The following is a 25,760-nucleotide window of genomic DNA, read 5'->3' on the forward strand; positions in this document are numbered from 1 at the left end:
AAATATATGTATATAATGATATTTCAACACGCAAAACATGTGGTAGGAAGGTTATTAGAAATCAGAATCAGTAGAAAAATTCTCAATCATAATTTTGAACTCATTTTCTATTTTCTTCTGTTTCAAAATTTTATCAGAGAATGGAACTGTGATACAGTCCCATCTGAACTGTACCATTAGTACTAGGGAGATAAGGTACGGAAGTTCTCATGCATAGGAAACCCAATTCATCCAAAAAAATTCAAGATATTTTTTACAGCAAGATGAGCTACTAAGGGCCTGTCAACCCTGTTCTCTTTAGATATTGAATCCCCACAGAACTTGATCATAACTAAGTCTGCATTTTCAAAGCCAAAACCAAAATACCTTAATGACCAGTTCATATTTCAAACACAACTATGCTCTGCAAACAGATTTCTGTGCATTAAATAAATTGTTCTCCAACACCTGAATAGATTTATTAAGAGGAGACAATTTCTTATTCCATTGTATCTGAGAAAATGTACTCACATGCAAGATTTAGAATCAAAGCAGTCAGTACTCTGATACTTGTCAGTGCTCCAGTGCCTAGTGATGTTGCTGTTGCCCTGTCCCTGGAAACATTCATGGCAAGGCTGGAACAGACCTTGGGCAACCTGATCTAGCTGTGGTGTCCCTGTTCGTTGCAGGGGAGTTGGACTAGATGGCCGTCAGAGGTCTCTTCCAACTCTAAGGATTTGATGATTCTACTCAAAGCACATATGCACCATGGTTGTAGTCTAACAATATATGATGATGAAAAAGACCTGGGATTTATGGGAACTCCTTACTGATTGTGAAGACACAATGCATTCTGTAACGTAGTGGGCTTTGCATAACTAACTCTTTCTGCAACATTGGTAGGACATTTTCTGAAACAGCCTTGTCAGTACTTATTCTTACAGTTCCATAGAAATACTGAAGGTTTGAAATGTAAGCTCATTCAATTTAGTTTACTGAAGAGAATATTATGATGTAGTATTAATGATCAAGTAGCTTGTGGCCCCTTTACATCAGATACACAGGAGCTCATGCTAGAATAACAAAATATTTGAAGAAAGTGTATGGATTATGTATACAGACGCCACCCAGTTCTCAGAGTAGGAATTCTAGAGTAGAACAATTATTATTTTTTAAAATATTCCTTCTGGTTATATGAAATATTTATTTTCATATTCATTCTACTTCCTAGCATGCATAAGAGCATCCATCCAGAACTGGGCAGCAAAGTCAGAGCTAAGTTAGAAAGTTCAAAGGGTTGAAAGGAACATTAGGAAAACAAAACATATGTAAATCGGTTGCTATTTTGGGATTAGGGGAATATGTGTTTCCTTCTGAGCTCTTCTGTGCATTTCTGATAAGTTGGTTGAACAAATATGTTTTATTTTGTCCATAGAATAGAAAAGGTCCAAGTGGAAAGCTTGCCTCACACAGATTCTACTTCTCTTTACAAATTAAATATTATGCCCTTGATGTATTAGTTGGCTTCTCTTCTTGCCAAACCTGTAACTGAGAGATGGGTAGTTTTCAGATTTTTTTGCCATTCAGTTGCAAGCTTCCCCCTTAAGCAAAAATTGTCAGATAACTACACAGAAATGGTGATTCCCTAGGCTAAAAATCACAGAGATCTATTCTGGGGAGGAAAGAACAGACAAATCAATCAATACTAGGAATGGATACAGAAACCAGTATACATGGAAACTAACCCAGCTGTCCATCATTTTTTCTACATTACTTAACTTGACAATGAAGAAGTAACACTGAGTGGAGAGCTGTACAAATTGCCCAAATGGAAATTCCAACACTGTAGGGTACATTAGTCCCATACGTGACTTAATGATGCAGTCTGCAGTGGCTGTGCTTCTTGTCGTAGACCCTTTATGCTGTGTCTCTGCATCTGGAGCGGAATCCAAGCTATGGGGCACTGTGTCCTGAGCATAGGCCTCCAGGGCTGACTGAAAGTCCCAAGGAACCCAAAGACAAGTCTTGCAGAAGTGGCACAGGCTATATGTAAGAACCATGTCTTTTAAGCTTACAAGTGGATTAAGGTCTTAGGGCACCACAGAGCATCTCAAATCCCACTAGACACCAGTAGTTTAGCAACTGAATTGAACCAGAGAGTTCAAAGCTGAATAGAAAGTTGTGATCTGTGTAAGCCTACTCTCATGCCTGCAGAATTGTAAAATTTACCATTGCTTTTTAAGACTCAGAGGAAATGTGTGAGTTTGGTTGGTGGACTTTTAGCTTAACCTTCATATAATAGTCCTTAAGCCACTGGAATTCCACAGTTAATTTTCAGATGATTCCTTGCATCATGGGTAGATTGACCAATATGACTTAACAGGGGAAAATAATTATTTGGCATAGATTACATATGTGTAAGACAAAAGTGATGAAAGAGGTTTTTTATTATTTTTTCTCTCTCTCTCTTTGCTTTCTTCTTAGACAGAAAACTTCAAAGTTACCTTGTGGTTTGATTTTTCATCAGTTTGGAAATTGGGATTGAGGCAGTTTGAAGTAGAGCAAAAATAGAAGTTTGTGTATTGTACATTCCTGGCAGATGGGGACTGGCAACCACTGCAGAAAGCTTCCTTTCAGTGTAGTTTCCATGAAGGTGTTGGTTTTCATTAAGAAGCTTTAGAGTTCTCTTATGTGTTTTTCCAAAATTTGAAGCTTTTATTAAGGTTAGTTTGTAGAATTGTTTTTCACGGAAAGCACATGTTGCTTTTTGTACTGCAGGCATCAGATCTGCTATTGGAAGCAAACAGTGAAAGAAGCTAGTTAGAAGACCTGGAAGTTTAGTGAGAGCGCTAGGGTGAATCATGAGGAAAGCCTAGTCTGAGATCTGGTCTACTTTGATATCATAGAATCATAGAATAGTTGGGTTGGAAGCGACCTCAAGAATCATAAGTTCCAGCCCGCCTGCCGCAGGCAGAATCATCAGCCTCTAGTACTCTAGTACTAAATCAGGTTGCCCAGGGCACCATCCAGCCTGGCCTTGAACACCTTCGGGGGCAGTGCATCCACAACCTCTCTGGACAGTCTGTTCCAGAACCTCACTACACTCTCAGTGAAGAACTTTCCCAACATTTAATCTGAATCTCCTCTCCTTAAGTTTAAAACCATTCCCTCTTGTCCTGTCACTACCCATATAAAAAGTTGATTTCTCTCTTGTTTATAATCTCCCTTTAAATACTGGAAGGCTATAATGAGGTATCTCTGCACTCTTCTCCAGACTGAACAAACCCAGCTCCTTCAGCCTGCCTTTGTAGCAGTGGTGCTTCAGCCCCCTGAACATCTTCATATATCATATGTCATACTGTATGTCATATCATTTTCATATGTTATATCATCTTCTGATATGACACTGAATCTCTGCCCCAGTTTCCAACTTCTAATTCCTGAGGCTTACTTAATGTTTATGAAGTGCTTGGGACAACTGCAAAGAAGTAAAAACTGCAATAAATAGCAGGTATGGATTTACTGTACACTGGGGAAAATTTAAGTGGGTAGAGAACTGACTAGCTCTGTAGTAGCTCTGCTTCTACCTCCTTGTATAGGAAAAATAGAATATTGGAGAACACAGAGCTGAAAGCTCAGGAAAAGGTAAAAGTGTTGTACCATATTCTTCTTCACCCTCTTTGCTCTTCAATTTTTCTCTGTTACTCATGTAGGAGTCCAGATATCTTAAACTTACATGTGTATACTGCATGTCTTTCCAGGTAGGGATAGCGATCCCAGGACTTTTTCTCTTCGTCTTTAAATGTATTCATTCTGAACTGATTCTTATCTGCTGCAAAAGGAATTTACATATTGTTACTGTCCACAGATTCCAGGTGTCTCTGTGATATTGCCAGACTAATGCTGAGCATTCCAAGATGATTATTTTTTCGGCACTAATAGTAGTGGGTGATTTTATCTGTGAAATTCCTGCGTACGGAGATCTGGCACAGTGCTCTTGATTCTGAGAAACAAGGTAAATCGCATGCTCATATAGACACAGGGTGGTTTTGCAAACCACACAAAGTGCACAGACAAGGAACTGCAGAATTATAGGAAGTGCCATGGGGATCATTTCTCTTTCACATCTTCAAAAAAAATCATTACTACAAATTTTTCATGTCAGTCTTCCCACTAGCGTGCCTAAACTTACTTTGCCAGAAAGTAGTAGTTTCCTTTCGTCCTTATCATCTCCAGCTCTGTTATGTTGTTCTGAGATTTACAGTGATCACAAGTTCACCTCTTAGAACATCTGTTTCCTAATGTTTGGGTGTTTTTTTTCATTTAGTTTATTAAAGTTACACTGTATCTCAGTAGGTTTAATACAGTTTTTAGGAACAGAGTTTCTCATTTTTTATCATCCTAATGTTCCCTGTTGTTGAAGACACACATCTGGCTGTGGAGCAGGCCTTAACAAGCATTTGAAAACTCTGTCAGTTGTTATAACCTTGCCACCTTCTTTGCCTCTCTTGTGAATTCATCCAGTCACATATGTCTACAAGGCCATAACATTGTCTCCAGACCTCAGAACTGACCTTACTGTCAGTCATGTCCTGCCCATAAGGGTGCAGGAAGGTCACTGTTGTTGGCAGCTGTCCTTGACAGCCACGGAGGAAACTGCCATGGGTTTGGGTGGGGTTGCTCTCTTTGTAATTGCTGAGGCAGAGGAACAGCCTGAGTCAGGTTCTAATAACCAGTCTGTAGCCATCATATGCTTCAGCAGATATTAACAGGCAGATTTATTTATTTCAAGATCTATCAATTGTTTTGCTTTTTGCATACAGTTTATGACTTCTAGGTAAGGAGTTCAGCAGGAGGTAAAAAAAGAGTTAATACAAGTAATATAAGTTTTCACAAAAGCAGGGGCAATAGAAAATGACTATGTCTGTGATGAGGAATTTGCCTTCATTTTCTGTATGTCAGTTATATACCTTCTTCCATGTTTCCCAATTTGTATAGATCTAGTTATCTTTTCATACTGATATAAGCTGTACAGGCATACGATGTGTCTGCAGGTCTTCCTTCCAACTTTTCACTATCAACTTGGAGTATAAGCTAAAGAAGGTAGTAGTATGTATCCCATCTGCTCCTCCTTTTTGCACATACTTATGCGTTAATAACAGTATTTATGTATAGCTGCTCAACTTCAATAACTATTCTCTTTAAAAGCAGATATTTTAGAGATTTTGAAGGAATAAAAATCAAAAGCCCTTGCAGCAGTTTCTATATTGCTGTATGCTGTATGGAGATATGCTTCTTCAGAATCAAACTATTTACTTTATCTAATATAGTTTATACCTGAAATATTAAAATATAGGGGAAAAAAAATATTTTTGCTGAAATTGAGGATTAAAGAACTGCTGGTCTTTTTATTTATAGTTTTCCTTCTTTTAATCTCTGTGGCCCAAATAAATGTAGGGCAGGAAATCTTTCCCCATCACACTGCAGCGTCAATTTTTTGTGTAGAAAAGTATGCTCCAAAGTCAAATCCCAGCATGCCATATTTTATTAGATGCTGCTAGAGGGACTTACAGGGTTATGATAGCCTCCATGATTGCAATCTGCAATACACACAAATACATTGTGTGTATTTGCAGATCAGAATGTCTGGCTGATGGGTCTCATCTTGTCATTGGTGCTTCCCTCCAGTTTTCCTGAAAACTTCAAGGAATGCTTTTCTTGGCCATCTTACCCTAAAAACTGAGTTTTCTCATATTGCTTAGCCAAAATCTAATACTGTCAGCCACAACATCAGCCTGAGAAGAATGATGATTCTCCACAGCCGCCCAACTCCACACTTGTGGACACAGTCCAAAATAGCCTAAATCAGTCTTCTCACAATGCTCTGGTTAAGCCACTCCGGTTTAGATTAGCGTGGTTTCAAAAGTAAAGAACTTCTTTTGAAAATATTCCCAAATACACCTCTTAGCATCCGAACTGGGCCAAGGGATCCTTTGTCTTTTTCTTTTCTTTATGCCTGCAGCATCCTGGAGCAGCCCTTCCTCAGAGAGCAATACAGCCTGCAAATTTTCCATGGCTGAAGCAGATTCTTTCTGAACATGAACATGGTAGAAAGTGAGTCATTACTGAAATCCCATTTCCTGAGAATTAATTTAGTTCATATTGATTGTAACATGGACACCCAATACTTCAGCAGAAGAAAGGATATTTTGCAAATGCCAAATTTTGGGTGATTTTTTGGTTAAAAAACGCCAACTTTTTTTGTAAAGTGCATTCTAACAAGAAAGATTATGGTCAGTTGCTTGCACTAAACTGTATGTTCTTGAAATTATTGCGTGCTTTGTTTTGTTTTGTTTTCTCAATTACAATATCTCTCTTAGCTTATTTGAATTTGGAATACTTCCTGGAAAATCTTGTCTCTCTCCATAATTATGTAGGATCTCCAGGAGAACCAGAATAATAATATTGATAGGGACATTTGAGGACATTTATCCAGATATTGAGAGTTCCAAGTTTCTCATGTACGAATCTCAGGAATCTTCTTACAAAACTAATGAGATGTAGGATTTCAGAATACAATAATTCTGGGGTGGAAATTTATTTCTTATCTTGCCATTTGGCACCTCCCCAAAAATCCCTATTTAATTAATTGAATTCTGCATTTATTTCTCTCTTATCTTTCCAAACAAAGTTCTCTGAGTTATAAGTACAATTCATAAAACTATGAAAAGGCTTCAGCAAATCTTTGCATGAGCTATAATTAGAAATGAACTTGAAGATGAATCGCTTTCCAGAAATAAGGGAAAAAGGCCTTGCTTGTACTTCATCATATCAATGTTTTAAATAGAAATGCTTTGTTCATTAGCCAGACTATTTCTGGCTATAAAATTAATGCTTTGACAGATTTGAAAATAAATTGCTAAATCTGTAGTGATACATTTTCAGTTCCTGTAGCACAATAATCTTTTTTTTTTTTTTTCAAAAGAAACTTACTTGCTATAAAGGAAATAATGATTTTCTTACAAACAAGGAAAACTTCAATCTTGTCTCTTCATATTGTAATGTTTAGCAGAATTAATCTTTAGCACCAGTGCAGATTTCAATCAAAAAATAAAAATACTGTCTTGAAACTGGAAATGTAAAGCATTTTATATATGTGTTTCATTTCTCTATGGAGCCTGTGGTTCTAAAATGCCCAGGACAATTTGAAAGTGCACATTTTCTTTTACTTTCATCTTATCAGGCCATGTAATTGAATCCTTAGCAGGTTTGGTAAGGACTACTCAGGTGCTGTTGCACTGTCCATCACCTGTGGTGTCCCTCGGGGATGAAGTTTTACCAGCATTCTTCATGGAGGATGTGGTCTGTAGGGAAAGTCTACAGTTTATCTCATCCCATCTCATTGCCTTTAGAGCTGGAAGAAGCCACCAGAGGGATTTTACTTAGCCGTGTCTTCTCTGTGATGTGGTTTTCTGCTCTGAGATACCTGCTGAAAAGGAGGCCTTGTACTTCTTAAGTGAACTCAAAATGCCATCCAGGATCAGGCTGTGCCAGAAAGCCAAGCTGGAACATAGTTAGGCTCTTATATTAGGCTCAGAATGACATTGTTTTAACTTGCAGAGGGACATGTGACAGTGGTGGGTCATAATATGCATTTTTTATAAGAGTCCCTTGCAGTTGTAACCAGAGCCTTGGTAAACACATCTGTGCTAAGTGCCTGTGTGTAGTGAGAGCCTGTGAGAGTTGCTCCTCATAAGGAGGAGGCAGGTCAACCATATACATGGGAGGCAACAGAGCCCACTGACATTTTTATTCCATTGCACAGTTCAAAGGAGCAAAAAATATCAGTAGCTTAATGAGCCTAACAAAGTTTGTACAGAAACTCCCAATTATGAGTATCAGGAGAAAGACAGGAAGGCAGAGGAACAGGCTGTCAGGGAGCTGCACCACAGACTGCAGTTAAACCTCAGCACAGCTGAGGCTGGCATCACGATCCAGAATGCAAGTATCCATGGGCTCCCTGGCAACTCTCTGGAAGGTGGTTGTCCGGCTGTGACTGATACGCACCGTGTGGCCTCCAGCTCAAGCAGCAGTGTGGGGGTGGCCCTGCAGGTGAGCTGGTGGGAATCCACCTCAATGCAGGCCCACACCCTGAGTTCACATTCAGTGTGGACATAACCTCAAGACCTCATGTGTTCAGGCACCCATCTAGGCAGGTAGGGCCAATAAACAGAGAGCATGCTGCAGGGAGCAAACATGAGCAGTCGTTCCAAGGAAGCCGTTCTGCGCCAAAGTAAATTACCGACAGTTGTCATTTAAGTGGGAATAAGCTTCAGTGATTACTTTTTGCATATTTGTTTAGAATGGAACCAGATGTTCCTCAGCCCATGTTATAAACTTCCAGTGTGTGTTTAAGAAAATCAGAAAAGTAGTTTACTGAGTCATATTAGTGAGTTGGTGTATCTGAAGAACCGTGTCTGCTTATGGTGACTGAGTTACATTTCTGAATCAAAATATATTTCCCAAGGTAAGACCCAGCAATATTCGAATTGCCATTCCTGCAATGTTAATATAGCTCCAGCATGAGTAAAGCTATTGTTGCCGTTGTTAAAAAAGAAACATTATCTGCCCTTCAGGAAAATTGCTCTGAATCATTGTTGAAGTTTGGGTGAGTGTATTACTAGAATAATTTTCTGGTTTTAATAATTTTAATTTTACCTTCTTGATGCGTTTGCATTTCTTGTTGTGGCATGCTTTTAGTCTGCAGCCAGAGCCAGGAATCCAGGCTGCAGTGATATATTAGACTTCAGAAGGAAGCAAGTTGCTCTATCTAAATCATCTAAGAAATTCTTTTTGGTTATCCAGTCTGTTTGAAATTGTCAGGACATCTCCCTTTCCGCCCAACTTCTAAGACCTGCAGCATTAGCATCCCCGCCTATGTGTGTGTGGCTTCCTGTTGCAGTAATACTCATAGCAGTGTTCTGACCTTTGAATGAACTTTTAAGAATCAATAACAGCAAGATAGAAGAAAGGTCAGCAGCAGATTTCCTCTTGTCTAACTTCAGCCAAAGTTACACTGGGAATATCTGAGATGTATAAATTTGGAACTATCATAATCACGTTTATGCTGCACTTCTGCAGGAAGTATATAAATTTCTTAAGCACTGTCCTGGAGCTGCTGTTGCATGGAAATAATACAATGCCAGAGTCAGTTGTGTCATTAATGGTTTTTAAGCTATTGTATATTTTCACGTGGCAGAACTACCACAAGAGGCCTTAACAGCCAGTGCTAAAGAATAATTTTCCTGACTATATTTTGCCACAGGGAAAGTGGAACTGGATTAGAAACCATTCTCATTAGTGACTTGCTGCTGCTGAAACACCTTTAAAGTGTGCATTTCTTCTCCTTTTGGATTACAGAAGTACAATTGATGCAGTTGCTGCATATTTGAGCTAGCTGTCTGAGCACAAGCAGATATTGTTCAAGATGCAAGGTTTGCCTGTTCAAATCCATTATAGTAATTTCTCAGCTTTCTAAAGCTCTTTCCAAAATCAAGATTTTTCCTGTAATGAATTAAACATAGATGTTGTTTGCTGCCTCCACATACTGAGGAAACCAAGCCTTGTAATTTCCCCTAATTTCACTGTCTAAAAGTGAAGTTCTAGTTTAATTAAGCATTTTATTTCTACAGAGCTGGCACCTCTAGAAAGTGCTTATTGCACTCTTTTGCTTACCAAGGAAGCCTGGCCAACTAGTTTAAACTGTAACTATAAATTAAAGTCTGACTTCAGGATGCATCAAGTTAAGTGAGATGAATCCCATAGCTAACAGTGACAGTAATGGGTCTCACAGAGTGAGAGATCTACCTTGTAATTAAAGTCAATTTTTTCAGCCCATGCTGCCCATGTCTTCCCATAGAATCAGTAAAGCAGAGCCTTTTTCCAGAGCCACCTGGTGCTGCTGCAATTCATAGAGCTTATATCTGTAAATTCACTATTGCAGTTATTCTAAAAAGTTCACATCAATATCTCTGTTTTTGTCTTCTATTTTCTTGACTGACTAAATGGAGAGATCATTGTCATAGATAGTGATAGCTATAGAAACCTTTGGTGGCAGTTCAAAAAAGTTGCTTTGAGAAATGCTCTTTTTCTGCATCCATGTTGTTTGAAAATTGTGTCTACTCATTCAGCCAGCCTAACAGAAAAGTCTGAAAATGAATAGAAAATAAAGCAGATTTGCTGGAATCTGACAGCTTCCATTTGATGAAAATTTGTTTGGTCAAATGTAATTTAAAAAACAAGAACTGTAAAATGAAGGAGAATTTTTAATGGCTATTATTTTACTTAATATCAATTTTCTCAAACAGAACGAAGGAAAAGACATTTTCACACATTCTACATGAACTGTTAGCATCAACTTTGAATTTCCTTATTTCTTCATACATTATAAGATATCCTTAATATACAACTGTTTTGCCTGAGAATAAATCTTGTGTTTATTCAAATTCTTAGATGTATAATATTAAAAGATTATTTGCTGTCTTTCTCTATGTATCTCCTTCCCTTTTTTGTTCTTCTTTTTTCCTCTTTCAGAAGGATCAATTAACTTTGCCATGCACGTCTTTAGTGCTCTTAAACATAAAGCCATCTTGTAAATTGCCCAAAACTGGATCATGGCTGAAACTATTCGTTGCATGTGCTGAGGGTGGCTAATGTCTGAAAGAACTACCTCAGCCTGTTTCATTGCATTTATGTCAGTGTTTGAAAGTGGCGGCTAATTCTGGGAAAGGAACACGTTCTTACAGTCTGCCCTCTCTCAGAGTTTCGCCTTAGATTTCTAGCATCTCCTCCATCAGTCTGCAGTGTGATTTTCTACCTTTCTTGCTTTCCTTAGGAGGCAAAGCTCATGGCTTTGATTCCTTAGCTCTTCTGTAGCCCTCACAGATCAGGCTCAACTGCTGCTTTCCTCACAGATGTCAGCCTACTCCAACTTCTTTTTATTTCCTGCTTGCTGAACAAGATAATGTATAAGGTCATATCTTAACTGTGACTTTATATCCAAGCTGTCCCCAGCTACTAAACATCTGACTGAACCCACAGTCAGTACCAGGACTTGAACCTCTTGCCAGACCCTGGCGTTGTTTTCATGTCATGCTAGACTACATTCTCTAAGCAGTGCGCAGGCAGCTTCTCACAAGTCTTACAAATACAGGAGCCTGTGCTGCTCTTACTAACAGCAGGCAATTTTGCTTGGTGGTTCCAGAAAATGATGAAGAGCAAGAGGCTCTGTTATCACTGGACAAGCCCGGCTGGTATTCCCAAGGTAATGCTATCCATCTTTATGAACTACTGAAGAAGATGACTGGAAAGTTGGACCCCAAGGTATGTTAAAAGTGGAATTTAATCTTTGTAAAGACATTCTATTTCCATATAAATATCATCAGATGATCTTGCATTACAGTTGATGATGTGATAAATCATTAATTTTTGTTCTGTATACACTGCTTTGGGGTAGAACAATTCCATTACATATCAAATTTGACTATTGCATCCATTTTTGTTGCTGGTGTTTAGTGAAATGACCTATCAGTGCACAAAGTGATAGACTCACCTTTGTTAGCTTACTCCATATCTTTTTCAACACACAGTATTTCCTATCTTGCTCTTTGTGAAAAGGTCTGTGCACACTCCCTGCTCTAAAAGGAAGGCAGGGCATGCAGTTACTACTTCTTCGGATGTATGACGAAAGCTGCATCAGGAGTGACAAAATACAGCTAAAGTTGCCTGCTCCTTCACTGTCTTCCAGTAACCATTTATCATTTATTTAGCAATGATGGGCCTGTTCTAGAATCTAAAATGTTGTACCATTCCTGGTGGATGCAAGTTTCAAAACTGCAGTCCAGAACTGGAAGGAGTGTATATGTCTTTTTGTTGTTAGAATATTTAAACTGTCTAGCTAAGATGTTTTATTCTGGGTGCTTTGTTATGCATTTCTGAAGTTGCATGTAGAATCAGATTATCATCAGAAAATCCATCTCCCCGAGGAAATAAATCAAATAGGTGAAAGGGTGACATCAGTGAAAATTAGGATCACTTTAATGACAACTCGGCATGGATGAAAAGGCTACTTGAAGGTGGTAGTATTTTTTCTGTAATGGGTTGACTACCACCTGGGTAGAGAAGAGTTCTGAATCCTCAAGATATTCTGTGTTTTCCCATTTCCAAAGTTGTCCCAAAATGCATTCCAGTTGGTCTGTGCATTTTCTTTTAACTCTTTTCCACTGCTTCCTGGCAAACTATTTCTGTCAGTCAAAGATCTCAGTTGCCATCATGTGTGCCAGTCCTACGTGGGCATTCCCAGGCAGTGCCCCGAGAGAATCAGAGCAAGGAGGGGATGTGGAGTCAGCCTTTTCCTTACTGAACTGTTTGAAGATAAAAGCCCAAACATTAATAAGATTTGTGTGTGTTGTGGCCAACTGTAAACACAGAGGAATTTTTATTAGGTTGTTTTAAAGCTCTTTTTCTCTCTCTGCAAAATACAGTTTGCTTGTGTTTTCCTCCAATACAAAGAACTTTTAATTCACTGCTTCCCTCATAGGTTGTTTATTTTGGTGACAGCATGCACTCAGATATTTTTCCAGCTCGTCACTATAGCAACTGGGAAACTGTCTTCATCTTGGAGGAGCTTCTAGGGGACAAAGTTATGGTGCCTACAGAGACTGAATCTGAGCCCTTGGAGAAGAAAGGAAAATATGAGGTAAGGGTTCCTTGCCAATATTTCCTAGAAGAGAAGAAAGTAAGCTGAAAAGTCTCCCTCCAGCCACCTGTGCTGAGCATGAGCCTGTTTATCTCGCTAGGCTGCTGGCTCCAAGCCTCACAGACGTACACTCCTGGTGACATCAGGACCACACCGTTCTGTCCCAGGTTGGCATTGCATGGGCATCACAGAGCCTTCATTACCCTTAGATAACTCAGAAAAAGAGTCCCTTGTTCTTAACACAGTCTTCTCCTTTCTAGTAACGAGAACCTGTTCTGTGTCCTGCAAGAAGTTTCACAGAAGCTTATCAGGTCCAGCACCTGAGTTTCGCTGAGTTCATGACACTTCCCTGCATGCATGGCCATAGTTTTTATGAGGTTGTTTTAAAGTTCTTTTTCTCTCTCTGAAATATGCTTTGCTTGTATACAGAGAACTTTTAATTTGCTGCTTCCCACAGAGGCTGTTTGTTTTGATGACTGTTGCACTCAGATAGGAGGAACTGTTTCTAAGAACGGTCAGATGTGAACCACTGATTGTTACCTCAGAAAAATTCTAAAATTTTCACGTTGATCGCAGTTGGGAAGCAGGCCCTTAACATTAGTACCATTCTAATTGCTCCTCAGGGTGAAATTTTACTACAGTTTTTCTTTCTCTCCACTGCTGAAGATCTAAGTAGGTAAGGAACAACACTTAGATGGTATAGTTGTACCTCCAGTGTGCCATGCTGAGGAACTACAGTCCAATTTCAGCAAGGGAACTCTGCAACCAGATAGCAAGAAGAAGGAAATTCATTCTCTTAGTAATTCTCTGCTTTTTTAATATTTCTATCTAATGTTTTCCCCCATTGTCTTGATTTCTAAACTGAGGTCAGACTAGGACATTTCACTCAGTGAAATAAAGAAGGAAATGTAGTCATTAATGTTTAGGCTTTTTCCTGAAGCGTAGGGAAAAAAAGAAAAAGAAGCAAACAAAGTGCAGTCTCCTATCAAGATAAATGTGCTCCTCAGTAAAAAAAAAAAAGAGAACAAAGAATAAAGGCAATGTGAGGAGTTACATGGGTTAATAAAATTTGATGTAATTAACTAATGCTGTAAAAATAAGTTATTATCCTCCATAAATCTTGGAGTCCCTCTGATTGGAGACTCATTGCTCCTTTGAACACACATCTCCCTAAGATTTTTTTTTTATCTCAGCCATTGGTTCTGAAGCATGCTTAATGTATGCTTCTGAAGCCAGTGTATTTAACCAAGCAGCCAGAACGTTTCTTTTTCTAGAAGTACAAAAGAAGAGTTACTGAGTGATGTGTTTCTAAGCCCTTGATAATGATTTATTATTTTATCTTGTTGTAATGCATCTCGTTGAAGTATCTTCTCTATCACTGCAGTTATCAAGTAGGAATGTGAGACTTTTATACAGGTGTCTGACATTTCACTAAAGCTGTAGCAGTCATGATAGACTCAAGGAGATAACACCTCTGCCACAGAAAACCCCTGTTCAGTTTACATCCGCTACCAGTGACAGCAAGTAAGCAAGGGAGAAATGAATTGTGTTGATTAAAGGAATCAGAACCAAGGGGGCCATGTAGGTCAGTGGCGTTATTTCATTACCATGCTGCTCACTGGAGTCTGAACAACAGGTCACATCCATATCTCTGCAGTTGACTGGACACCACTGACTTAACAGGACTAGTTCAAAGAGATTCCCTTTACAAGCCCATGGAAGTTTTATTTTTATTCCCATAATCGACTTCTCCCATTAACCCTCTGGTTATGAGTGGAGGAAAGCCAACTCAGAGGACTGCACAAAGTCAGATGTTCTAGGAAAATTAGACACTAGCAAACAAGACTTGGTATTATTCATTTGCCTTCCCATTCATTCATTTCTCAGAAATACAGTTGCAGATTTTGCATGCCATGCTGGGTGTGCAAAGAGGGACTGAAAATTTAATTCAAGACACAATCCTCCCTTCTATCAATCTTCACTAAATATTATTAAATAAATGAAATACTGCCTCTAAATTGCAATTGCAAATTTTGAAATAACAAAAACTGTTTTCAGTCGCATTACATGATATTTCACCACTAACAGAGAGAGGGAAAGAAACCCTCCTCACACTCAAACTGGAAGTAATTTCTATTTTCATTAACAGTTTTTGTCTTTTCCACTTCAGTTAAATGCCTGATATAAGCCAGATACACAGAACTGCGAAATTATGGAAACAACTGCAGTTCTTTTGAGTGTATGAGTCATAACCAAATGAGCAAGGGAATAGCAAAACTATTTATGCAATTACTCAGCTATTAAGTGAATGGCAGCATACAAGGAAAGAAAAGATAAAAAGAAGCAAACAAAAAAAAAAGCAAGTATTGTGTTGAAATTAGATTCCCCTCAGATTCAGGGGTTTGTTTGCTTGGCTGGAGGTTTGTTTTTTTCTTCTGTTCTTTAAATATGTGATCAATTTCATCAGTGAAAACTCTAGGAAAAGCTGGATTTCATCCTAGGATTTCAAGGGAAATCATTATAGAGGAGCTAGTCAGCATATAAAAAACAAGGTTGCAGGAGTGAATGGAGTAAAAAGGGAAGAAGCCATTGGCAGATATAGACAATATTTCTGATATTTCTGCATTAGAAGGAAAACTGGTTTTCACAGTATTGCCTAGTGGCTATTCAGGAGGTCAAGCCCTTGAGGCTTGTCTTTCCAGGACTCTGAGTGACCTGAGCCAATGGCTGATTGCTCCAGGCCTCTTGGCTCTGTTTCTCTCTGTATTCCTACTTCTCTTCAAAACAAATCTAATGGTACTTCCAGGAACAACCTGATGGGCTGCTGTGAAGCCCAGCCAGTTAGAGGGATATCCTTAAAGCAATATCCTTAACATGGCGTGGCTGTTTTATTCAGGTACATCAGTTCATTGTGTCCCTTACCAGCACTGTTCTGCTGGTGGAAGTACCTCAAAAACCTGCTGTTACACAGGCAGAACTGTATTCTGAGCATTGTTTTTATAAGCTCTAAGAGTCAGTGGTGGTTTTATTGCTTTGGCATGAGGCATATGGCCATCAGTGTCACAGGATACAGTATGCAGTGAAGCAATTGTAGTAACCCCTGCTCAGTAAAAGACAATGGCTTAGATGGCAAACCCTCATTTCAATAGTGCCTTTAAAAAATGTACAATGCTTTACAGTTTTACTTTTCACTCATCTCCCTTCCATCCTTTTTTCTTTCTCCTGTTTACTAAACAGGGTAGAACTTCAGAGCTCAGCTCCCTGTTCATTTCAGTTTTCTACAGGCAATTTGTAAGCCAGCAAATCATTGTTTCCCAAGGGTCCCATTAACTAAACCTGTCTGGTCTGTTAGCCAGCCATATTTATCTGCAGTTAATAAAGTAAGGGAGATAATAAGCATCCCAGGTGCTTTGATTTAGTGGAAAGCTTTGAGTGTTGGAGCACAGTTGTACCATCATTTCTCTCTGCTGTCTAGATGTAGTCTGTAAGGCTTTGTGCCCTGATCTGTTACAGTCAACATGCAACTTCCTCCTGCTGTCTGCTGGTATGCCTGAGAGCAAAACCACCCCTCAGGGTGGGGAGAGGGAGGTGTTACACACCCAAGAAGAGGGTGCGCAGCACTTGGCAGGATTTGTAGCCATGCAAGGAGATGTTACTACAGGGGTGGCTGGAGGAACTCACAGCGCTCATGTGTTAAACACATCTCCAGGTAGGTAGGAAAATCTGTAGGCTTTGTGGCGTAGTGTCCTACCTTCACTGTGGGCTATGTACGCTTCAGGTGAGATACAGACATCTTGTAGGCAGTGGTTAGGAATGATACATGGAGTGGCAGCAGATGCCTCTTAAATACGTGGGCAACATTTTACAACTTTTGTTTCACATTTGGGATGAGGATAATGCCTTCTACAAACTGCACTTGTGATGTGGAGATAAGCCAGCAGCAAAACATCAGGAGTCCACTTCCAGATGACTTGATGACAATATTTATGTCTGAGTTTGGTTTTATTAAGGGCTTGGGCTATAAATCTTGAATTTATCTTCTTCCTCCTTAACAATTAAGAATTTCCCACCAGATCAGCTCTCTGAATCAGATCTCTGAAAAAGAACAAAGCAATTCCTCTTACTACAAAGACACATCTTAAAAAGCACGAGCTTCAGATTTGTTTCACTTGTCAATAAACAAGGCCTTGTCTTCATTTAAATGTTTATGTGGTCCAGTACTTTTGATGGAGCTTTTTGATTAATCACCTGAATAGCTAGAAAGGCCTTAAGAGTTCTCTGCATTCAGCTGGCAAATGAAGTTTAATTCATTACCTACACTTAATTAAAAATGATGTAAAGTCCCAGGATGTGCATGGGAAGACAAAAAATACTAAGATGTTGCTCCTGTGTGAGAGGGAGGGGAAAATGCAGCTCCTGAACAGCAGTTGAACTACTATTTTTGATACTAAATATAGGGTTTTTTCTAACCTGTTTACATCAGAAGACAGAAATCAATGTCTGTATTTATCCGAATTAGCTCCTGCCTCGTCCCCCAGCTGCACTCAGAGAAAGAACTGTTACTCAGAACCACTGAAACAATTGCTCTGTGTTTACTGATGGGGTTTGCTTGGCTGGTTCAACAGCTTTGTTGTGGTCGAAAGCCATGGATCTCTGTCATAAACATAAATTATTTTGGCACTTTCTCAAAACTATTAAGAAAGGAGTTAAATGGAAAATAGAGTACAAAAGTTTACTAATCTGGAGGCACCCGCTAGGATGTCTGTCCTGTGCTCTGTTAGTCTGAAAATGTTCTTTGCACACAAATGACTTTAACAGATTTTCTGCAATGTAGTTTGCAATTTTGGTTTACATTTTCTAATCTTTCTGCAAAGGCCTCATAGAGCTTTTTCTGGCTGCTCATGGCAATATATAGCTGGTTTCAAGATGAACTGCAGAAAATAAAGATCAGTTTTCTCAATACTGCTTTAATGAGTTTGTATATTGTTGACTGAAAAACAAACATGGAAAAAAAAAAAATTCATATTTGTTAGGCAACTGAGTGGCTCTCTGAGGTTTCCATGTTTCTGTTCTCCTTCATCAGCTGAGAAGCAGATAAAGTAGCACAGGTGAAATGCTACATCCTTTGCAGCTCAGCATCTGGTGGAGTTACTTCTGTCTGGTAGGAAGAACTCCCGGCTGCGTCGTGCTGCTCAGATGCTGTGGCAGAGAAAGTCAGCAAGCTGGTCCTGCTATCTGAAATAGAATAACAGACAGATGTATTTGGGGAAAAGGTTAAAGGCAACTTTTTCACCCAAGGGAAATTGTTTAAATCAAAGTTAGGGGCCTTATCAGAGTATGATTATTATTCTTTTTTGCAGTATTTTCACGTTGTTCCTGAGATGAAATAGAGTTTTCCCAGAAAATGAGAAAAACACTACAGACTTCTTAAACTAATACTTGTGGTTGCATAAAGCATAAAGATATTTTTTGAAAGCTTACATGTTTTCTCATTTTTATTTCAGGGATATCAGCCCAAAATTCCCTACTCTGTATCTGAGCAGTGGGGTTCTTTCTTCGTGGACAGACTACCAGGTCTGGAAAATGCAGAGGAAACTTTAGTTCGTACATGGTCCTGTAAATGCATTAGTACTTACAGCACTATTGCAATCCCTAGTCTTGAAGCAATTGCAGGTAAGAAAGGTTTTTTTTTTTCCTTTATGAACTTACAGTACTCATAGTAATTTTGTCATACCACAGATTTATTTTTGAGATTCCATGTATCCAAAATATATCTCAAAATATTCTGTTCCTATCACACAGCACCTAATGTTTATGTTTTTTGTAGTGTTTGCTGTGCTAGTTTCTTGTCTGTGTCTGCAAAGATTAGGTGCTTCATTTGCCCCATGTTAGAAACAGGATGCAACATTTCAGGAGTTCAGGTCTTCCCCACACTATCTTGCTCTTTCTGCTTTTGGTGGTGAGTTATGTTGGGAAACAAATGCATGCAAGATTACTGGAGCTTTCTTAAGATTTCAAAATGTGTTCCCCTTTGATCTAGTTCATTATCTTATCAGTCCATTTATGCCATTACAGTTGAAATGAAGATGAACAAACACAAGAATGTACTGAAGCCAAGAACGCTTAGAACTGTGCTTTTCTCTCTTTCTCTCTCTTATTCCTTTTGAAACTGCACCATCATGGCCACAAATTGAGCCTAAAATTTACTCCTTATCTGGGAAAAAGAAGCCTAACAAGCAGTGTCTTGTTCTCCAAAAATTCATCCAACTGAGAAATTACTCAGACTTTCTACATTTTTTTCCATCAGAGCTGTGCCAGAGGTACAATCATGACAGATCTTATTTTCATTTAACTAGTCTTTATCTCTGGAGGGACCATGCTTTTGTTTGTGTGGTTGGTAGCAATAGCTGTAGCACTGATACTGCAAAAGCTTTGCAGCTGCTGTACGTATCAGTTGATTATGCAGTGATGGTGAAGATCCTCTATCTAGGTAGTCTCGATTTGTCATTTCTCCTTACTGAACTTTGATACACGATATCTAAGGGAATAAACAAAATATTAAATGAATTATGTATTTGGCTCTACAAAGACCACAGTGATTAGTTACTAACCCCTCTGCTCAGCATCTGTGGCTTACTTCATGCAGAAGACTAATGAATAAAGTTCTTCTGAGGGATATTTCAGATATGCCAGCTCTTTCTTTGGCAGAACACATTATAGACCTTCTCTTTGCAACCAAATTCTACAAACCAATGTATATGATAAGGATATCTCAGAGTAGAAAATTGATACAGCAGCAGAATCTATTTATGCTTCCTATATTTACTGTGTTGCAGTCTGTAGTTCAGCCTAGAAGTACAGGGCCTGTGTATAACAAGGAAAGTTGCCAAGACAGAGGTAACTTCTGTAAAATTCCCTTCTAATACTTCTTCCAGCATTATTCTGTGGTTTGCTTTGAAAGTGTTAGCCTAGAGGCTGGCAGGGTCAGCCATGTTCTGTGAACATCTTCCATCCCACCAGTTCCCCAAACCACAGCTTGATCTGCACAGCTACCAAATGCTGTAGACCACAAACTTATCAGGAATTTTCCAGCTACAGATGAAGGGGTGAGAACATTCAAGTTATATATGCATAAATTATTGCTTGAAGTGCAGGAGCAGTATAGCTGTCTGTTCTTTCTCAGTTTATCAGCTGTGGAGCCCTTGCAAACCCTGTGCCTCCATCAGGAAGGATGCTGTGTGCATCCGCACACAGCTAAAGGACAGCGAGTGGAGAACTAACATTTTTTAACTTGCAGCTGTGTGCCTGAACAATAGGCTCAAAGCTGAACGTACAACAATCTATGGTTTCTTAATGAGAGAAGTCGATCTTGTTTGTTTGTGCTAAACACAGATGTTCATTATTATGGAGGTTAAGGCATTCCTGACTCCTCTAGAATACCTTGTTTAACTTGTGAGCCCCCACTTTACCAAGCCCTGAAGTTTTTGGCTGCAGTTTGAAGCCATAGATTAAATAGCTTAATAGCTGCAGCTATTTTGGCATAACTCACTAGAAGAGATTCAAACAGATTATGCGAGTTTGATTCACTCCAGTTTTTCCTTTCCTATTCATGCATTTTAATCACCAGCAGAGGACTTCCCTCAGCCAAGCTGCACAAACACAGACTCTTCCTCAAGCTCCTCAGAGTTGCACTTTGCTGATCATATGGCAAGCGCTCTGTGAGCAGCTGCCATGGTCCTGGAGTTGATAGGTAACCTTGTTTGAGCTCTGAGCTCAATCACTAACCACTGTTAGCCATGACCAGCTTCAGCTTAGGATGTCTGTGTGAGCAATAAGCAGTACCACATACGAATAAATGCCCTAACAGATTGTGATCTGCAAAAATCTTTGGTGAGATCCAAACAACTGCTGCTAGGCTAATTTTAAATACACTTGACACTTCTTGTTTGGCTGCAAAATGTACATAATGAACAGCCTGATTTAATTATCCAGACTCATTTGTCATTGAAAAATATTATTTAAAAAAAAAATTATTCAATATGATTCAACAGAAGTAAATACTAGTGGTGTTTCACGAAAAGCACTGATGTTTAGGCAAAATTCATATGAGAATTGTTATGAAAGAGTTATCAGAAGTTTGGGGGGGAAGTTAATAAAAGTCTTTGAGCTCGTTTCAGTTTTTTTAATGCATGAAATGTGTTTTAAAAAAAAAAAAGAAGAATGAAGGTCTTAGCTCTGGATTGAAAAGTTGGAATAGAGACAACTTTGACAGTTCTCTTTTTTCACCAACCTCTTGTGGGTTTGGTGCAGATGCCTTCTAATGGTTTCACGTAAAGAATTTAAACATATACCTAAATTTAGGGAACAACTTGATACTCACCAAAGAGCACTGTAGGAAAGGGCTTCACAGGGAATGCTGCTGTTGCATATTTTCTCCATTCAAAGTATAAAATAACACAGCATATACACAAACTGTATGTCTAATTAGCAAAATCACAGCTTGTTTAACAAACAGTCCAATTCATTTTTCACTACCTTTCTGTGCTGAATGAATGTAGTTGTTCTACACTTTTGTCCCCATCTTTAGTTGAAAGTTCAGTATCTGACCCAAAAAGGTTTTGCATTCAAAGATGCATCAGAAATTTTGAATTCTAATCACATCTGTAGCAAACAAAGTATTAGTGAGATTGTAGATTACTACGCCACAGCTTGTCATCTCAATTCCCCTGGCAGACTCTTAAGAGGAATTGACATTTTCCTTGGGCATTAAAAAGAACATTTTCTTTATCATTAAAATCACCCAAAGGACAGAAAGGGTCTTCTGTAATAAGTTCTATATACTTTCCTCTGGAGAGGAAATCACATAGGGGTAAAATAAAACTCTTCATTTAAGATATTATTGCTTTGACATTAAGATGATATTTTTAAAAGTTTAACTGCAAAGTAGTAAGTCTGTATCTTTGTAATATTAAGAGGAAATGAGTTAAGCTGAAAGTTTTCTAAACAGTTCAAAGTTCATTTACGGGATAGTTTTTCTTTCCTGTTTCAGTAAGCAGGAAGACTTTTCTCAAGAATTTGAACGCTGAAGATTCACAATTATACTGACATGTACATGGTTAATAAAATATTAGAAGCCAACACTCCTACTCCTGTTCTCAATGCCTCATTCACAAGTCCATCTGTTTCTTCACTTTTCTGCTATTAAATCTCTCCTCATTTCCAGCTCCCTCACAGTTCTTGACCATTTTCAAGCACAATGATATTGTAAGCCAGATTTTACAAAGCAGGATCCATTACCGTGGGAACGTTACATTCTAGTTCACACATAGAAATTAAAAGGTGTAGGGATCAGTCTGAAAAAAAAAAAGGCATTTTGCATAAACCACAGTCTCGACTATATGGTTTTCAATTTCAGAAAGTCTGATTTGTGACAAGCAGAGGCAGATGTGCTTATCTATCGTACCTGCATAACCTGAATGGTACTGTCAAGTACTTGACTCTGTGGCGTTCCCATCGAATTACCAGATGTTTGTGTGAGTAATGATAGGCCCTGCATCATGCAGATATTCCAACAGTAACTGGCAGATCTCCCTAATTTACAAAGATATCAAATACAGATCATATTTTAGCTACTGAGCAAGCTTTTGCAGAAGTCAGTGAAATCTCCGACCAGTGACTGCCAGTTCTATGATCCAAAAACAATTCTTCACATATTTCAGGCTTTTACTTTGAATCTCATCATAGTTAATATTTTTTTTTATGAAAGTAACACTTCAAAAAATTCCATGATAAGTAACTCTTTCTTTTCAAAGCTTATGGGAGAATTCTTGGAGAATTCTGGTAAGTTTCTTCTGTTCTTTGTTGCATTAACAAAAACAAAACAAAACAAAAAACAACAACAACAAAAAAAGCTTGAGAAAGTGGGCCTTAAATCCTAATACAGATAACCCAAATTAAACTTTATAAAACGTCGTGGTTGTTAATCTAGGCTCCTGAACTTGTCTCATAACCTCTGAATGGTGAGGTTTGCCATTTAAAAAGATGCTGCAGGCAAAATGAGCAATGTATCAGCTCCAAGCACTTGCACGCAAAGGATTAGTGCAAAAGTATTTTATGGGTACAGTTTATTTCACACTTTGGAGATGTGGTAACCAAACTTATGTTGCACATGAGGATCATGTGTTTCTTTAAAGCTTGTGAGCCATATGAAATCTTGCCATGCTTTGCCCATCAGAGTACATAAGTTTTTCTTCATGCCTTATTGCTATTTCAATTGACTAATAGAAGAGAAAAATCCATTATAATTTGCCAAAACTGTCTCTTTAAAGAAGCCGGAGTCCCATATCCTGTCTCTTTCTGCAGGAGTTTGAGTCGTCGGTCTGCTTGCTGTATAAATATAATGCTGAAATTGCCAGTGAACCGTAGCAAAGGAGTTCATGTTTCTGCTTAGAGTTGCAAATTGTCTGCACAATGGAAAGCAGAAGGCAGCTGTGGCTGGGACATTGGAGCTAGCAAAGTGTGTGTCACAGATACACGGGTCTGCCCACCATACACTGGTTGCAAATTGCATTCAACATGTGTTTTAAACGTGAATGTCCATGAGGAATTTATTATTACTGTGGAAGTCATGAATTTAACCAAGCATGTGGCGATATATAATTTCTATATCCTGAGCATTATCATGTGTAATTATTACTAGAGTGAAACAATAGAAAAAAAAAGTACCACCATATTTTAATACATTTGTTCTATGATTTTTCATTGAAATTATGTTGTATATAGTCAAATCTAGCTCCTATTAAAATTAAATTGGACTTTCCTGTAACCAGAGAGATAATAACAAATGCTTCCTTATTCAAATAATGTAATGATGTAACATAACTTACACATATAGAAGTATATATATTATAAATTACTTATTAATAGTAGTAAACATTAAAATGTAAAGCTTTACAACCATGCTTTTACTTAACACTTCCAATGTGAGAATGTATCTTCACAGATACATTCTAGAGATTTCAGTTTAACAAAATGCTTGGGTGATTCTGACTTCCTTGTGGGCTTAGCTGCTGTAAAAAGCATTTGTTATTAAAAGACCCTAGAGATCATTTTTATAACAAACCTTTTTTGAAAGAAATGCTTTTTTTATTTATTTTATTTTATATATATATATATATATGACAACATGGTTTCTGAACCTCTTTCTGGTTCTTCTGTTTTGGTACAAAAAAACTGGTAGCAAAGTTAGTTTACTGGAGATGTGCCTCAGGTTGTCTTAGCAGCATCTTCCTCCAACTCTGTGTAAATTGAAAAATGTTAGATAATTTAAATCTGATTTAACTATTCCAGGAAACTAGTTTCAGTGCTCGGAATTTGAGAGACAGAACAATGCACTCAATGCAACAGACAAATAGAATGTATTTATTTTTTCAGCTGCAAAATACAACTGAAACTGACAAGAAACTGCATCTTAACCATAAAAAAATATTATTAACCACAAATACTTGTAAATAGTCTTCAGGACCCAGTATTGGCCAAAGGGTATGAGAAAAACTTTTCCAAAAGATTTAATCAAATATCTTGTTAGTAATTTTGGACATAAAACGGATGATTCACAATGTTTTGGTCTGCCTTTCACTGCTCCTCCAGAAAGGTGTGTTGACTTGTGCCCCTGAAGGCTGCGTCAAGTCATGCAGAACCCAAAAAATTACTTCCTAGCCAATAGCTGACAGAAATGTTCCTGCAATCCCTGTTCCACTCCGTGAAATGTCAAAGCACAGCCACCTCTAAAAGATTAAAGGGAGAACTCATGAGCAACTCATTAAGAAAGGTGGAACCACTCAGTCATTTCTACTTTAAAGTTATCCTTCAACTCAAGCAGCATAATTTCATTTGCAGGCTGCAGTTAAAGCTGTAATTGGGTTTTGACTAGATCGCATGCTTGTGGGGTGGGTTTAGGTTTCTTATTTGAAAACACTGATGGTAATATAACATGTTGATAATTTCTGAATGTGGAAAGAAGTGCAAGTATGTAAGCCACCAACTATTGGAAATACTTCTTCAACTAGATCAAATTTTACATAACTTGCAATCTTATATATTTAAAAAAAAAAAAAAAAAAAAAGTTGCTGGTACGTTCATGTAGTCTGATGTCTAACATATTCCCTTTGGATTAAGATGGTAATGCATGAAAAAAAAAAAAGGCAGGCTTTGTCCTTACACTCATGATGAGTCACTCAAACACATTAATTGAGTGATCCCTGAAAGACTAATATATGCCATTAGGATCTTGTCTTAGAATTTTTTTATTTTTTTTTTTACATTGTCTTTATGTAAATATTTAAGAGTATTATAGCATAACAGTTTGATCACTTGCAGAACAGCAACTGGGAATGGCTAGGTGCCAGGATAGCTGTTCTGCCAGGGGCATATTACAAATATTCCTTCCTTGGAGACACTCAAGGTCAGGCTGAATGGGCCTTTGAGCAAGCTGATCTAGCTGTAGGTGTCCGTGTTTGTTGCAGATGAGTTGGAGTAGATGACCTTTAAAGATCCCTTCCAACTCAAAGGATTCTATGATTCTGTGTGGCGGAGCAGCAGGCATTTTCTCCAAACAGTGCAGCCACAATGGGAAAAGCTGTTAAAGGATTGCTATTAAAGCAGAAATTCTGCAGTTTCACCGAAAGCAATATTAGTCTTTATCTATGCATAAACTGCGCTGGCTGAAACAGCACATTGCGAGTGCCAATTACATCCAAGCTGAGAAGCTTTATCACCTTCCTTCTCTAGACCCCCTGCTGCTGCTGATCCTCTCAGTTCAAACAAACACCCACACAGATGTGTATCCTCCTCCTCTTTCTGTTCAGCTGCAGAGCCTGCAAACAGCAGCAGTGACTTTCATGTAACTGGTAGAAGGAATGCTCATTTAAGTATTTCAAGAGCTCTGAGCTAATACAGAAAACATTTGATCTCGTGTTTAGGAAAATCTGCCTGAGATGTCTTGCTAAAAATAACTGCTATCAGA

The 25,760-nt window shown here is 38.4% G+C and overlaps 1 protein-coding gene across 4 annotated transcripts in view; it reads left to right on the plus strand.

The window, feature by feature from the left end:
• Nucleotides 1-25,760, plus strand: part of NT5DC1 (5'-nucleotidase domain containing 1) — a 118,912-nt gene that overhangs the window by 88,448 nt on the left and 4,704 nt on the right. For 2 of the 4 annotated variants that reach the window (XM_052674606.1, XM_052674453.1), the window contains exons 9-11: nucleotides 11,243-11,361; nucleotides 12,578-12,736; nucleotides 18,241-18,409. In XM_052674606.1, the coding sequence (XP_052530566.1) occupies nucleotides 11,243-11,361; nucleotides 12,578-12,736; nucleotides 18,241-18,409 (447 nt within the window). Of the gene's footprint in view, nucleotides 1-11,242; nucleotides 11,362-12,577; nucleotides 12,737-18,240; nucleotides 18,410-18,811; nucleotides 20,895-24,169; nucleotides 24,202-25,760 lie in introns of those variants that run through there. The other 2 variants (XM_052674543.1, XM_052674686.1) reach the window with 2 other exon arrangements.

Source organism: Tympanuchus pallidicinctus, unplaced genomic scaffold (assembly GCF_026119805.1).
Source record: "Tympanuchus pallidicinctus isolate F22 unplaced genomic scaffold, pur_lepc_1.0 scaffold1, whole genome shotgun sequence".
In the NCBI taxonomy this organism is placed as follows: Eukaryota; Metazoa; Chordata; class Aves; order Galliformes; family Phasianidae; genus Tympanuchus; species Tympanuchus pallidicinctus.